Source organism: Brachyistius frenatus, unplaced genomic scaffold, assembly GCF_029030835.1.
Source record: "Brachyistius frenatus isolate BFR_SWC_R1_liver_20210118 unplaced genomic scaffold, ASM2903083v1 Contig_95, whole genome shotgun sequence".
Taxonomy (NCBI): Eukaryota; Metazoa; Chordata; class Actinopteri; family Embiotocidae; genus Brachyistius; species Brachyistius frenatus.
This window is the reverse complement of record NW_027210694.1, coordinates 1,101,642-1,114,046: the sequence shown is the minus strand read 5'-3', so window position 1 is coordinate 1,114,046 and position 12,405 is coordinate 1,101,642. Positions and strand designations below refer to the sequence as shown.

Genomic DNA, 12,405 nt, shown 5'->3' with positions numbered 1-12,405 from the left:
AATTGTCTCCAGATTGACCAACTACAACAGTCAAATCCTACCTATCAGTATTATAATCTAGTAATATATTATTAAACTCTTTGGGGTTGTTTAAAGAACTTTAAAGTACTAATAATATGCACTTTCACATTTTGGAGATTTTCTTTTCTCTTTTTGCTTTAATTGTAGTTAAGTGATATTCTGGCTAAAAATAATGACGATATTTTTTGATAACAGTCTCAGATGACAATATGAGGTCTTGATATGAAGAATTAGCAACTGAATCTGCAGCTCTTTGATTTTCAGACCTTTTAAAGTGACGTTCAGCTCAAATTGTCTGGACTTTACTTTTTAGATTCACCTGTATTTCCTATCGAAGTTAAATTTTTCCGCTGCAGCAAAGTGTCCAAATTGTTGGAGACAAGCTGGTGAACACAGCATTTAGTAGCTGAAGAGACAAATATCCCTGAATGACCAAAAACAGACAAAAAAAACCCCACATGACTGAGTGACATGAGTCACAGGACGTGACTACTTTTTTCACCTCTTCTTACCCAAAAAACAACAAAACAAAAACAAAATGAAACCATTTTCTTTGAGACGATGCTTGTCGTGCCTCTAAAAATCAAACTCGCCACAAAACAATGCCAGCTTGGGAAAAAAAATTGCTTATTTACGTTACGACATTTCAAAAGACTTTCAGCTTTGCATCATGTGGAACTGGTTATCGGCTGCGGTGGCGGGCGAATCAAAGAGAAACCGAGGTGTTCTGCGTTTTTTTTCCTCGGGGCCAGTATAAAGAGCACCTCAGCAGCTCGCCCGGTTGCCCCGTCAGCACGCCACCGGCCAAAAAAACAAAACTCTAAATGCCCGGCTTGCTCAGCAAAACATCCGCGTTTATTATGTCTCTTAACTACGCTGCTTCATGTCCTCGATGATCCCACCCTAATGCCGTCTGACAACTTGTAAACAGCGTTGCTGATCGGCCTTTAAGTTACGAGCGTTTTTATTTGAGTCGGTGACGTCTGAGCCTGAAACCGCGTGAACCACCGGCAGATTTACGGCACTTTAACAGTCCCCTCGCGAGGAGGGTTTTAACGCCTCTCGTCGCGGTGGCCTTGTTCCGACCCGTGTTATTTGTCTCTTTTGGCTTCCGTCGCTGCTCGTGGTGTGAATGACAGGTCAACTCACGAGCACGTCGGGGGACCTCCGCGGCCCACTTAGGAGACGGTTGCCGTGGCTACAGGCCCGCGGGGGTTGAGAGGGGGGGGGGGGTGGCGTACCACCGTGTGCATGCATTATGGGGAGGCATGTGCAGTGTGAGACCGGGGTGGGGAGCAGCAAGCGTGTGTGTGTGTGTGTGTGTGTGGGGGGGGGGGGGGGTTACAGCCTGGAGGGCAGCAGCTGTGCCGTGAGTCCGCACATCTGGAGCGGCTAGCTGGACCGTCACCGCGTCAAGCCACGCTGAGTTTTTGGAGCGCTCCTGTCCATCGCCGTGGGACACATATTGTGGATTTAGACTAAAAACAACTTCAAGGTCTTTGAATTTTAAGTAGTTTTAAATTGAGTAACTTGACGTCTTCGTGGACTTTTTGAAGCCGCAATCGCCATTTTTGTGACTTTTTTTTTTTTCTCAATGAAAAGAAATTATCTGCAGATTAATTGATAATGAAAATGTTTAATAAAACACTGGTTCCCAACCTTTCTTTCTCCCCTTACAACAAGTTAGTTTTCTACAACAGTTCACAGAAATGTGTGCGAGTTCATTTGTTGAGTGGTTGTCTGTCTTTCTGTGTTGGACTGGAGAATCTGTCCAGGGTGTAGTCGGTCTTCGCCCACACTCGGCCGAGATGGACTCCAGCCCACCAGCTGTTTTATGATCCACGGCGCACCCAGAAGACTTGTTTGCAGCCTAACTTTTGATGCAACTACTCCGTCCTGCAAAATCCCACCAGAAAAAGGATGAAATATTGACATATAAATCACGAGTACGAAGAAAAAAAAAAAAAAAGTCACAGAACCTCCTTTCTGCAAAAAAAAAAAAAAAAAAAAGAAAACTTTTCTGATTGCTTGACTCTTACTAATAATTTACAAACCGTCTCTTAAAAGGCAAAATAAACCTTTTCCAAAATGTAACTTCAATAATGTTGATGTTCTTGCAACAATAAAAAAAATGGATTGAAAGCTGGAAAATCCATTATAAAAAAAACCCAAAAAACCCTTCTAGTTTAAAGTGTCTAGCAGGAACATATTACATTTGATCCACAGTTTAAAACACAAGAACATCCAGCGGTGCGGTCTAATAAATCCAGCTGTCATGGCAAAAGTTCACGAAAGATGTTGACGTGGAGGAATCTTCATCACGTTGAAGGTGCGACGCTGTTGATCATCAGCTTCTGAAGATTTGTCAATAAAAAAAATATGATCATTTCAAGTCCAGTCTGGTTGAGCTGCTGCTGCTGCTGCTGCTGAAGGTCGTGACGACAACGAGCCTCCTGAAAAGCGAGAGCCGGCTCGGAGGCCCGCGTTCTCGCATTGAAACGTCTTCAAAGATGACATCAGCAGTGAAAACGAGCTCCTCTCGCTTCGCGAGATTATCCGCGGGCGCGGTCGGCTCGAGGCTCCTCGGTAGGAGGTCGGCTGAGGTTACGACAACGCAACGTGAGCGTGTGGAATAACGTGGTATTGATTATTTAGGTAATGCATGTGTTTCCGTTCTGCCACAGTTTCGAGCCTTTGAGGGATATTTCCTCTCCGGAGTGTTTCACCCTCTCAGCGCCGTAGAAGAAGGAGGGGTGGTGGTGGTGGTGGGGGAGGAGAGGGGTGCCCTCCTTCGTTCCTCCCCCACGGCCAAGCAGGCTAATCCGCCCGAGGCCAGAGAGGAAGAGGTAAAGACGGAGATGGTAGTTGTTGTATTCTGCCAGCCGCGGCCGACATACGCCGCAAGAGGCTCTCGGCACAAATCTGCCACGCAACCTCAATATCAAACGGAAAAGAAGTGGAGTGTGCGAAGGCTGAAGAAGAGGACGGTCGTCAAGAGGCTGAAGATCTGCGGGGAGTCCGATATTCAACGCCCGCTTCCAGCTTTCTCAACGTGCACGTCAAACACTACGAGTTGTCTCCCTGGAAGAAGACGGTCTGAAAATGTCCCCCAAATTTAAACACGCGTGTGATCTTCAGTTATAATAACAAGTTACGACTTGGTCGTGCGAAAGAAAATACACAAACTAAATACACGAAGCCTGAAATGACCCCAATGTGATGAGAGGCGCCGCGATAGCGTGGTGACGTTTATCAGGACCGAGAGGCAATAAAAGCTCTTTCAATTACCTATTGGCGTTCTTTAGTTCACAAATTATAAATCAATACGCTGATATGAACGATAAATTATGGCCACCATGAATATTTGTACAGTTGCTGGGATATTTGAATGGAGGACTGACGGCTCGACGGATTGAACTGGCCGACGTTTATCATCCGTCTGGTCGATGGTTGTGTTGCTAAACAAATGGGAAGATTGATCGACACCGAGCAGCGATTACACGAAAATCCCACCTCCCCCGAGGGTGGGGCCTCCAGATGTGGTCCGGGGGCCTCCAGATGTGGTCCGGGGGCCTCCAGATGTGGTCCGGGGGCCTCCAGATGTGGTTGGGTGTGGTTTTGGTGGTGGCGGTGGTGTTGACACAAGAGTAGGTGGACCCGGGAGAGGAGGGGGTGGGGGGGGGGTGAGTCGTGGGATGAGTCAGACAGCCACGTCCCCCCCCCCCCCCTTTCGCTGTGTAGAGACGGCGTCTCGTCACTTTGTTTTGACAGCGCTGAACTGCTCCCATGACGGCGTCTGGCTCACTGAAAGCCCGAAACTCTCGCCCAGTGCTGCTCGAACACGTCTGACTTTGACTCAGCAAAAAACAAAACAAACAAAAAAAACAGAAAATCCCCGTCTGTCGCTCAGATTTATGGAGTCTCCTTGAGCTTTCTGAGAACGTGCGAAATCACAAGCAGATTGTCCAACGGCTGGGTTTTTTTCCCCCCAATGAAATAAAATGACCTTAATGGAATTTACATTTTGTTATTAATTGCGACATATACAGACAATCCACTAAAGGAATAACACAAAGACAATAATTTAGGTGTGTGTGTGTGTGTGTGTGTGTGTGTGTGTGTGTGTGTGTGTGTGTTCAGTCTAACTTCCAATTTCAGTGCGAGTGTGCTTAAACTACGATTGCGGATATGCAAAAAAAAAAAACAACAACCAACTAAAGTGAAGATAACGGGATAGCTGGGATCAGGTTTGTGAGGAATGAATGGAGAGATGACCGAACTGACCGAGTGCGATGACATGATGAAACATTTTCCACAGAGAAGTAATCTACTAGGAGGGTTTTTTTTTTCCAGTGTGTAATGGGGATGATGTTCCTTGTTTTCCAGTTCGTGAGGATGGTTTTCTTGGCGATAGTTTCGGGGCCACGAGGACAAATCGACTGTTTTTTTTTTGTTTTGTTCAGTTTGATTGTCGATAGGTCGCCTGGTAAACGGAGTGAGGGGGACGATGGGATAATGTGCCAGCAGTGAACGTAGCTATCCGGACCGTGAACGGATATCTGATAGAAAATCCCATTTTACACTTTTTTTTTTTTTTTTTGGTTCCTTAATGACTTCTGAAGAGTCGGTCAGTAAACGCATCACCGCGCAACGTGTTAACGGCTTCTTCTCCTGCTTTTTGTTTTTCAGGGCAAATATTGATGAGGTGGAGACGGAGGTGGTGGAGATCGAGGCGAAGCTAGACAAGGTGAGACATCGACTTCGTCCGTCCGTCCGTCCGCTCCCTGTATGTTCAGGATCATTTCTATCTACCGGTGCCTTTTTTTTCTTGACTTTTATTTTGTTACTTTCGCTTTTTTTTTTTTTTTTCTGCCTGAGAAGCACTTTGTAAGTTTCTGTTGAAAAAAATAAATAAATAAAGTTTACAAGAAAAAAGAATAATAAATAATATTAATAATAAACTTTACTTGTATTGGACCTTCTATACAAGAAATGCAGCTCGGTGCTTCACAGCAAGAGAATAACATGCAGTGATTCACATAAAAACAGATATAAGGGAACAGTTCAAAATATAGAAAAGAAATGAGATGCATGAGAAACAGATACAATGCATAAAATAAGCAATATGCATTTTAAATAGTTGCTAAACATGTTCCTTTGGCAGTTTGTGGCAACGACAGCACCGCCTTTGGGACGTTTATATTCAGCTATTACAACCCACATTGTTGGTACTTGCCTTTTGTTTGTTTTCAAGCACACCTTTAGGCAAAACTCTCCCCGTGACATAACGTGATCTAAAAGCAGCAACGATCTGTCTGTCAGCCGTCCTGGTTTCGTAAAGCAGATCAAACACCGACCGCGTCCTCTAGGTGCAACTAAACACATGTTTTAATGCAAAAAATAATGAAGAAATGTTGTGAAGTGACTGCAAATACATTGATGCTAAACATTTTCATCAGCTAAAATGTCCATTCATTCAGTATGATGTAGTGAATACAGCATAATTATACTTTTTTTTTTTAAATTTTATGGACATATTCAGTCTCTTCATTTTGGATTAAGCGTCTCGAAGCACATCATTTAACATAAAACAGGATCTGTTTAATTTAACCCGGTGGTTCCCAAACTGTGGTACGGGTACCACTGGTGGTACGCGAGGCTCCACCTGCCTATATGCTGAAAGGCCTGAAAGCTTCACTCCCAACCGGCCCGAGTCCAAAAAAAAACTGCTTTATTGTTCTTCTTATCTTGATACAGTCGGATTCAGACTCTTAATTTGTTAACTTTAGCGACTTTTATTTTGAAGCCTCAATCCTTCTGTTGTTGTTATTGACTGTAAAGGAGGAATCTCGGCTGGTCCTCGGCGTTCGGTCACACTGCGACGTGACGTAACAGATATAAGAAGCGCTGACTCGGCCGTTCTGCTCTGGAAACCTCCACTAATAGTTCACACTCAGGTCAAAAAAAAAAAGGGGGATCCCTCGTCGCTTTTTTTTAAATAGGTCACCTTGAGGGATTCAGCGGGACATTTCAGGAAATGCACCCGTTCAAAATTTGGACTCCACTTTCACGTCCCAACTCAGCTGGCCCGTAAAAACCTGTATTTGCGGTTCGTGTGCGAATTGAACAAACAAGACTCTCAGCAAAATAAACCTGTTTTCCCACCAGCGTCTGATGACTCCATCGCGTCTGGTCAGCAGCTGGGAGAAAAAGCCTGGCGTTTCCAACGCAAACGTGGAAAAAGAGAAGAAACGAGTTTCCCTCTCATGAAAGCAGAAGATGAACGAAGGCGGCTTTTATGGCCGATATCGGGGATTTTTTATTTTTTGCTGACAGTCGCAGAGTAAATGCACAAACGCAAAACCATTCACGCCGAATTACCAGAGTGTGGTATCGATTATCCGCAGCTGGATCGCGTTACGGCTCTGTAGGTCTTTTAAACACGCGTTTCTATTATTTTTCATATTTCCATGTTATTGTCCAGTTGTTGTTTCAAAGCCTCGTAAACGACGGAAGTCCGGTTGAGAACTTTTTGGGTCTGAAAGCAGCTAAAATCTAAAAAAAACACAACGATTTTACTCCGTGATGTAACTCCTCGTTCCGATCAGCATTTGTAATGTAAAATTTAAAAAAAAAAAGCAGTCGTGTACATCCGTTATTACGTTACAAACAGGGACTGTTTGTTTGTTTGTTGACTTGGGCACATTTCTGACTTCCTCTTTCGGGAACGTGAAAACATAAATCCAGTTTGAATGTAGTCTGAAATCTTTAATGTCTGGAAAAAAAAAAAAAACACAAAAAAAAAAACAAGACATGTCCTCTAGTTGTCGCCACGGTAACTACCGCCCCTTCTCACGTGATGCGTTGCGACACCTTCATTTAACCGTCCGCCCGTCTTCTCTCCGCAGCTGGTGAAGCTATGCAGCGGGATGATCGAAGCCGGGAAGGCGTACGTCAGCGCCAACAAGCTCTTCGTCAACGGCATCCGGGATCTGTCTCAGCAGTGCAAGAAGGACGAGATGATCTCGGTGAGCTCCCGTCGTCGTTTCGTTGGAGGTGGGGGGGACGGGACGGGACGACGAAGACGACCTTCCCTCCTCCTCCTCTTCAGTCCTGTTTGTCTGCGAACAGACCTGATTACTACCAGATTACTCGGCGAGGATCACGTCGGGCCTGGAAACTTGCTTCGGGCTCGACCCCGCGGCTCCGGCGACTCCGAGTACTTTCATTGCCGCTGACATTAAGTCCCATTAAAAGCCTTCTTGGCTTCGACTCGATGACTAATTGTGAGTTTCTTCTTAAAGCCTTGTTCGTATTTGTAGTTTCCATTGTAAAAAAAAAAAAAAAAAAAAGGAAAGAAAAGAAAAGAAACTGAATCAGCCCTGCAATTATAGCTCCGCTTCCCGTGCACGGCTCAAGGGTGCACCTCGGTGACATTAACCAGCAGATCTTTTTCAATTTCTTCCATCCAGAATTGATATAAATCACAGTTTTAGTCCGCGGCGGCTTCAACTCGCTCCCTTTTCTGATTTAAAAACACAAACGCGGAGAACATTTCCGTGCGTGTCGTGCGGTTAAAGAGTTGTTTGGTGTCCTTTTCTTCACAGGAGTGCCTGGAAAAGTGCGGTGAAAGCCTGCAAGAGATCATAAACTACCACATGGTGAGTCGTATTATTCCAGCAGGTTGAAACGATGCGAACACAAACGGGCGTTTAGTTGTTTTTATGAGAGAGGGAAAAAAAAACAACGCCTCACATGCAACTACTTACCAGCAAAAGTTACCTTTTAATAAATGACTTTAGCTTTATTAATAGCTTGTAAATATTTCACTAATTCTTTTTTTTATTTTTTTTAACTCACTTTAAAGACACTTTTAAAAACAAATTCAGGGTTTGCCAGGTTGTGAAAACCTCCCATTAACAGGTATTTATGTTTTCATTGCGGTAATAAAAAGAAAAGGCTCATGGGTTTCCCACTTTTTACGAAGCAACTAAATCTGTAGTTTATGATTATAAAAAATTAACAATCAAATAATTATTAGATGGATTTTTGCCCAGATTGACTTTAACTTCAACTTCAACTTTAACCCAATCTCCAGCAAGCAGTATATGAATATATAATAAACTGATTATTTATGGATATAAGGGGATTTTTAAATCTTTATGAATGTTTCATGTGTTTATTAATTCATTACATGCTTATACAGCAGCATCCAGTTACTTGTTGACAGTGTCTTAAAACCACGTATTGAATATTTACATGATGAATTGTTTATATATGGATATGAGGACATGTTTAGGTTTTATTTTGAGATGCGTGTTTATTAATTCATCTGTTTATACAGCGGCATCCGGTTTTTGACACGTAGATCAGTACAAAAAAAACACTTTTATCTGCTTACATTATGCATTAAAGTGTATTGTAAGCTTTGTATCGCACTTTTTTTTTCTTACAAAAACTATAAAATCGATCAACTCTCCGCCAGCTTTGATTGGCTGTTTGACACTACAGGAAATAGTCATCCTCGTCTGTCCTCTGACATTAAACAGGACTTGTGATTTACTCCCGAGCCGTTTTCCCCCCCGTTGTGGCCTTAAGGCTCGTGACCCCACCCCCCTCCCCTCCACCCACCGCCCCTCCATCCTGCTCCTCCGATGCCCTTTCAAGTCCATTAGCTTGAACCTGTTGCGTGCTTGACAATGCTTTAAAGTGCAGAGCATATGTGTGTGTTTATGTTTCTCCAAAGCCTCAACAAGGATCAGCAGCTGCCCCCCCTCCCCCTCCCCCCTCCAGTTCGCTCCATGGGTGTGTTGGGTGAGGAAGGGAGGTCAGCGTTACAAATGGAGGGTTAATGGTCCGGGTCGCTCAGGCAGTTGTGGATTAGCTTCAGCCGCTGGACAGTAGTAACCCTGGACGACCTTGACGTCTGGCAGAGCGTGTTGCACATGGCCGGGGATGAGTGCCGTACGGACATACTTTATTGATTTACGACGGTTTAGTTCAGGTTCCTTCAAAAATAAAAGAGGATCAAAAAGTCTTAAATTATAGTCACGAAGATCTTGAATGTTGTTGTTGTTGTTGTTGTTGTTTTTGGCCGGCTGTTTGGTTGTAATGTCGGTTATAAAATGGGATTGTTGTCCCGGCGGATTACAAACAGCGTCACTGCTGCTGCTACGGTACAAAAGCAAAGAGGTGATTTTTTTTTTTATCCATTTCCTGCTGTTTATCGGGGTCCAGAACTCATTCATTGAATTATCTATATCATGATCGATTATTGGAATTTAATGCTGGACATAAATAGTTCCAGGCCGTATTTTTCCTTCCAGTTTTTCCGATAATAATTAATATTCTTTGGCCGATATTGGTGTGAAAAAGGTGTCGCTCGTCGTGTCGCCAGACTCTCGGACGAAGACGCGGCGTGAATTGCAGCGCTTTGACTGCTTCGTCTGATGAAGTTAACGCAGTGAAAGATGAATACGTCACGTAGCCGGGCTCCGAGCAGCGATTAACCTCTGACGCGTTGCTTTTATTGAGCCTCTCACGTGTCTTGTTATTTACACACGAAGCTGCCAGCCGGTTCGCTTAGCTTACTTAGCATTAAGACTGGAAACAAAGGGGAAACAGCTCGGCTGGTTCTGTCCAAAGATAAAGAAATAGTTTTATTATTAGCACTTCTAGTTGTTTTTTTCCTTTTTTTTTTAAAATCTGTGCAAAGACTGTTAGCGGTAGACGACGGTTTGTGATGTTGATCGGGTTACCAGGAAGTCGCTGCACCCGGCCAAAGAGTAAAATTCCTGCACATAAGCGACTGTAAAACCACAAATTGTTTTAAATGGCGGAGGTGTTGTGGGGAGGGAGGTTAGAGGGGGTGCAAACAAACTGGAAAATCGCTGAGTCAGCAACGCAGCAACACACGACTGCGTGTAACTCCGAAAAGCCGTTGGACAGGTGTTGTAAAGCACATTGACTGGCGGAACCCGATGGCTTTAACAGCTTCAGCGAATTAATGTGGGTTTACGATCCCCCCCAAAAAAATATTCCCCAAAAATCTGAATCGTATTTAATTTCGGTGTCCGGGCCAAAGTAAAACTCGGCTGTGCCCCTTGAACCGGCCTCTTCCTGCAGCGCTGAATACCTGAGCGTTAGTTAATCCGCTGCAGGTTGAAGAGCCTTCGTCTCTGGAGGGAGAAGCGTCGTCATTAAACTCAGGAAGTGTTTTTGGTTTTTTAACTCTCAGGAAAGAGCCGATGCGAAACAATGGTCTCTTTTTTTTTTTTTTTTTTTCAGGCTGTACACTGTGAAATTTAATTGGATTGCTGTCATTTAATGAGGAATGGCTTTTTACAATTTTTTTTTTTTTTTTTTTTTTTTTTGCTGGATATTTTGTCAAGTTTTCAGATTACATGTCACTCAAGCTGCCTCTGTTGTTGGTCTGGTTCAGTGTGTCACTCTTTAGAGAACAGAAGAGAGAGTGTGGTTTGGACCGGGACCAGCTGGCCTCCTCCGCTGTGAAGCTCAGCTGGGCTCACCCCACCACGCGCACACACACACACACACACACACACACACACACACACACACACACACACACACACACACACACTCCCCTCCCCTCCTCTCCCCCTCCCTCCCTGCAGTCTAGTAGAGCCGAGAATCTGACCGGACATTAATATGATTGTCTCTCGTAGGTTTTCTTTGTCTCTTTGATGTAAAAGCAGAACAGAGGATGTCTGTGTGTGTGTGTGTGTGTGTGTGTGTGTGTGTGTGTGTGTGTGTGTGTGTGTGTGTGTGTGTGTGTGTGTGTGTGTGTGTGTGTGTGTGTGTGTGTGCGATAAGAGAACACCCCCCCCCCCCTTTGAGACAAAAGGGACGATGTGTAGTAATATTTTCTTCTGACATCTTTTCCACGCTCGTGTTTTAATCATTTGTGTGCATTTAAGTGTGCGGCCGTGCGGGACAGCGCAACCGATCAATAAGAAATGATGTCGGTCGAATCCGCAGCTTCCCGCAGGACGTCCCGTCTGGTGTGCGTTCGCGGGTTTTTTTTGTTGGTTTTTTTTGCCGCGCAGCTGCCGCTCCGCCCCTCCTTCCCCGCGGGACCTCCCGAGTGCCAGCCGCTCGTGTCGCGGCCACGCTCGGATGCCTTCGGAGAACAAAAAAAAAAAAAAAACGTACGATCCAAGAAAAGTAGAAAAGGAGTTTTGGCCCCTTCGCTTCCCTCCATTTCCTGATAGCTCGGCTCTCAAATACCGCACAACAGAACAAACAGCCTCTGTTTGTGTGAACGTCGAGAAGCCGTCGGCCAAGCGGAGCTCTTTTCACTTCGGCTACGAGTCTTTTTTTTTTTTTTTCCCCCTTCCCGAGATTTCACAATAGATGTTTTTCTTTCTTTCTTTCTTTCACACGATCATCACCAGAATCAGGCCGGCATTTTTTTTTTTTTTTTTTATCAGTTTCTGTTTAATTCAAGCATGAAACTCCATGAATTATTGACTCGGGTTTGACTCTCTGAACATACATTAGAAATGAAGAGAGACTTTTCCAACATCTGAGCCGGCGAGTCTCAGTGCAATCGCAAAACGGTAAATGCTGGAGGAGCCGGTGGGATTTCAAAGCACACCGTTGCATTTTATTTTCAGGTGCGTTGTCGGTTCCTGCAGTCGGGATTTTGCGCGTTCGCGCTGAATGAGCGAACTCCCGCGTGGGACGCCGACGCCGCCGTCTTCAGGTCATGTTTGGAAACTGGAGAAAACGAAGCGACGAGGCAGCGGGAAGCTCGCAACTGAAACCGCCGAAAAAAAAAAATGCGAGTGCGTGTGACGCTCGCGCAGACGTCGGCCTTGTGCGTCCTCAAAATGTATTTGCGCTTCCTTCAAATTATTTCGGTCTCCTCGAAGTATTTTTATGCCACTCTGGGTAATACGGTCATTTAGAGAAGATTAATCCCACTGAAGCTTATGAAATCTAAGTGGGGAGCTGCAGGGAGCAGGCGGTTAGCTTAGCTTAGCTTCAAGACTGAAAACGGGTGACAACTGCTAGCCTGGTTCAACAAAATTCCCCCTACTTGCACCTATGAAGCTTAAGTTTAATCCACCGAAACATTAAAGGTAGGTGGGTAGTTACTTTATTAATCCCCGAGGGGAATTTTTTTTCGCTACAGCAGCATACAGAAGCAATAAGATAATAATAGAAATAATAGAATAAAGTAATAGAATAGAATAATAGAAAAGCAATAAAATAGCAGTAAATAGCAGTAAAAAATATAAAATATAAAATGCACAGTATATACAGTACAGTATATATCTATATATATTATATACAAACAAACCAAGAAACACAGTCAACAGTGTTATTGTACTGTGATGGATTTTGCGCGGCGCCATC

General features: G+C 44.2%; 1 protein-coding gene across 3 annotated transcripts in view; it reads left to right on the top strand.

The window, feature by feature from the left end:
* acap3a (ArfGAP with coiled-coil, ankyrin repeat and PH domains 3a) overlaps positions 1 to 12,405 on the top strand; it is a 60,740-nt gene that overhangs the window by 18,789 nt on the left and 29,546 nt on the right. For all 3 annotated transcript variants that reach the window (XM_069710882.1, XM_069710883.1, XM_069710881.1), the window contains exons 2-4: positions 4,711 to 4,768; positions 6,930 to 7,049; positions 7,629 to 7,682. In XM_069710882.1, coding sequence (XP_069566983.1) covers positions 4,711 to 4,768; positions 6,930 to 7,049; positions 7,629 to 7,682 — 232 coding nt within the window. The remainder of the gene's footprint in view (positions 1 to 4,710; positions 4,769 to 6,929; positions 7,050 to 7,628; positions 7,683 to 12,405) is intronic.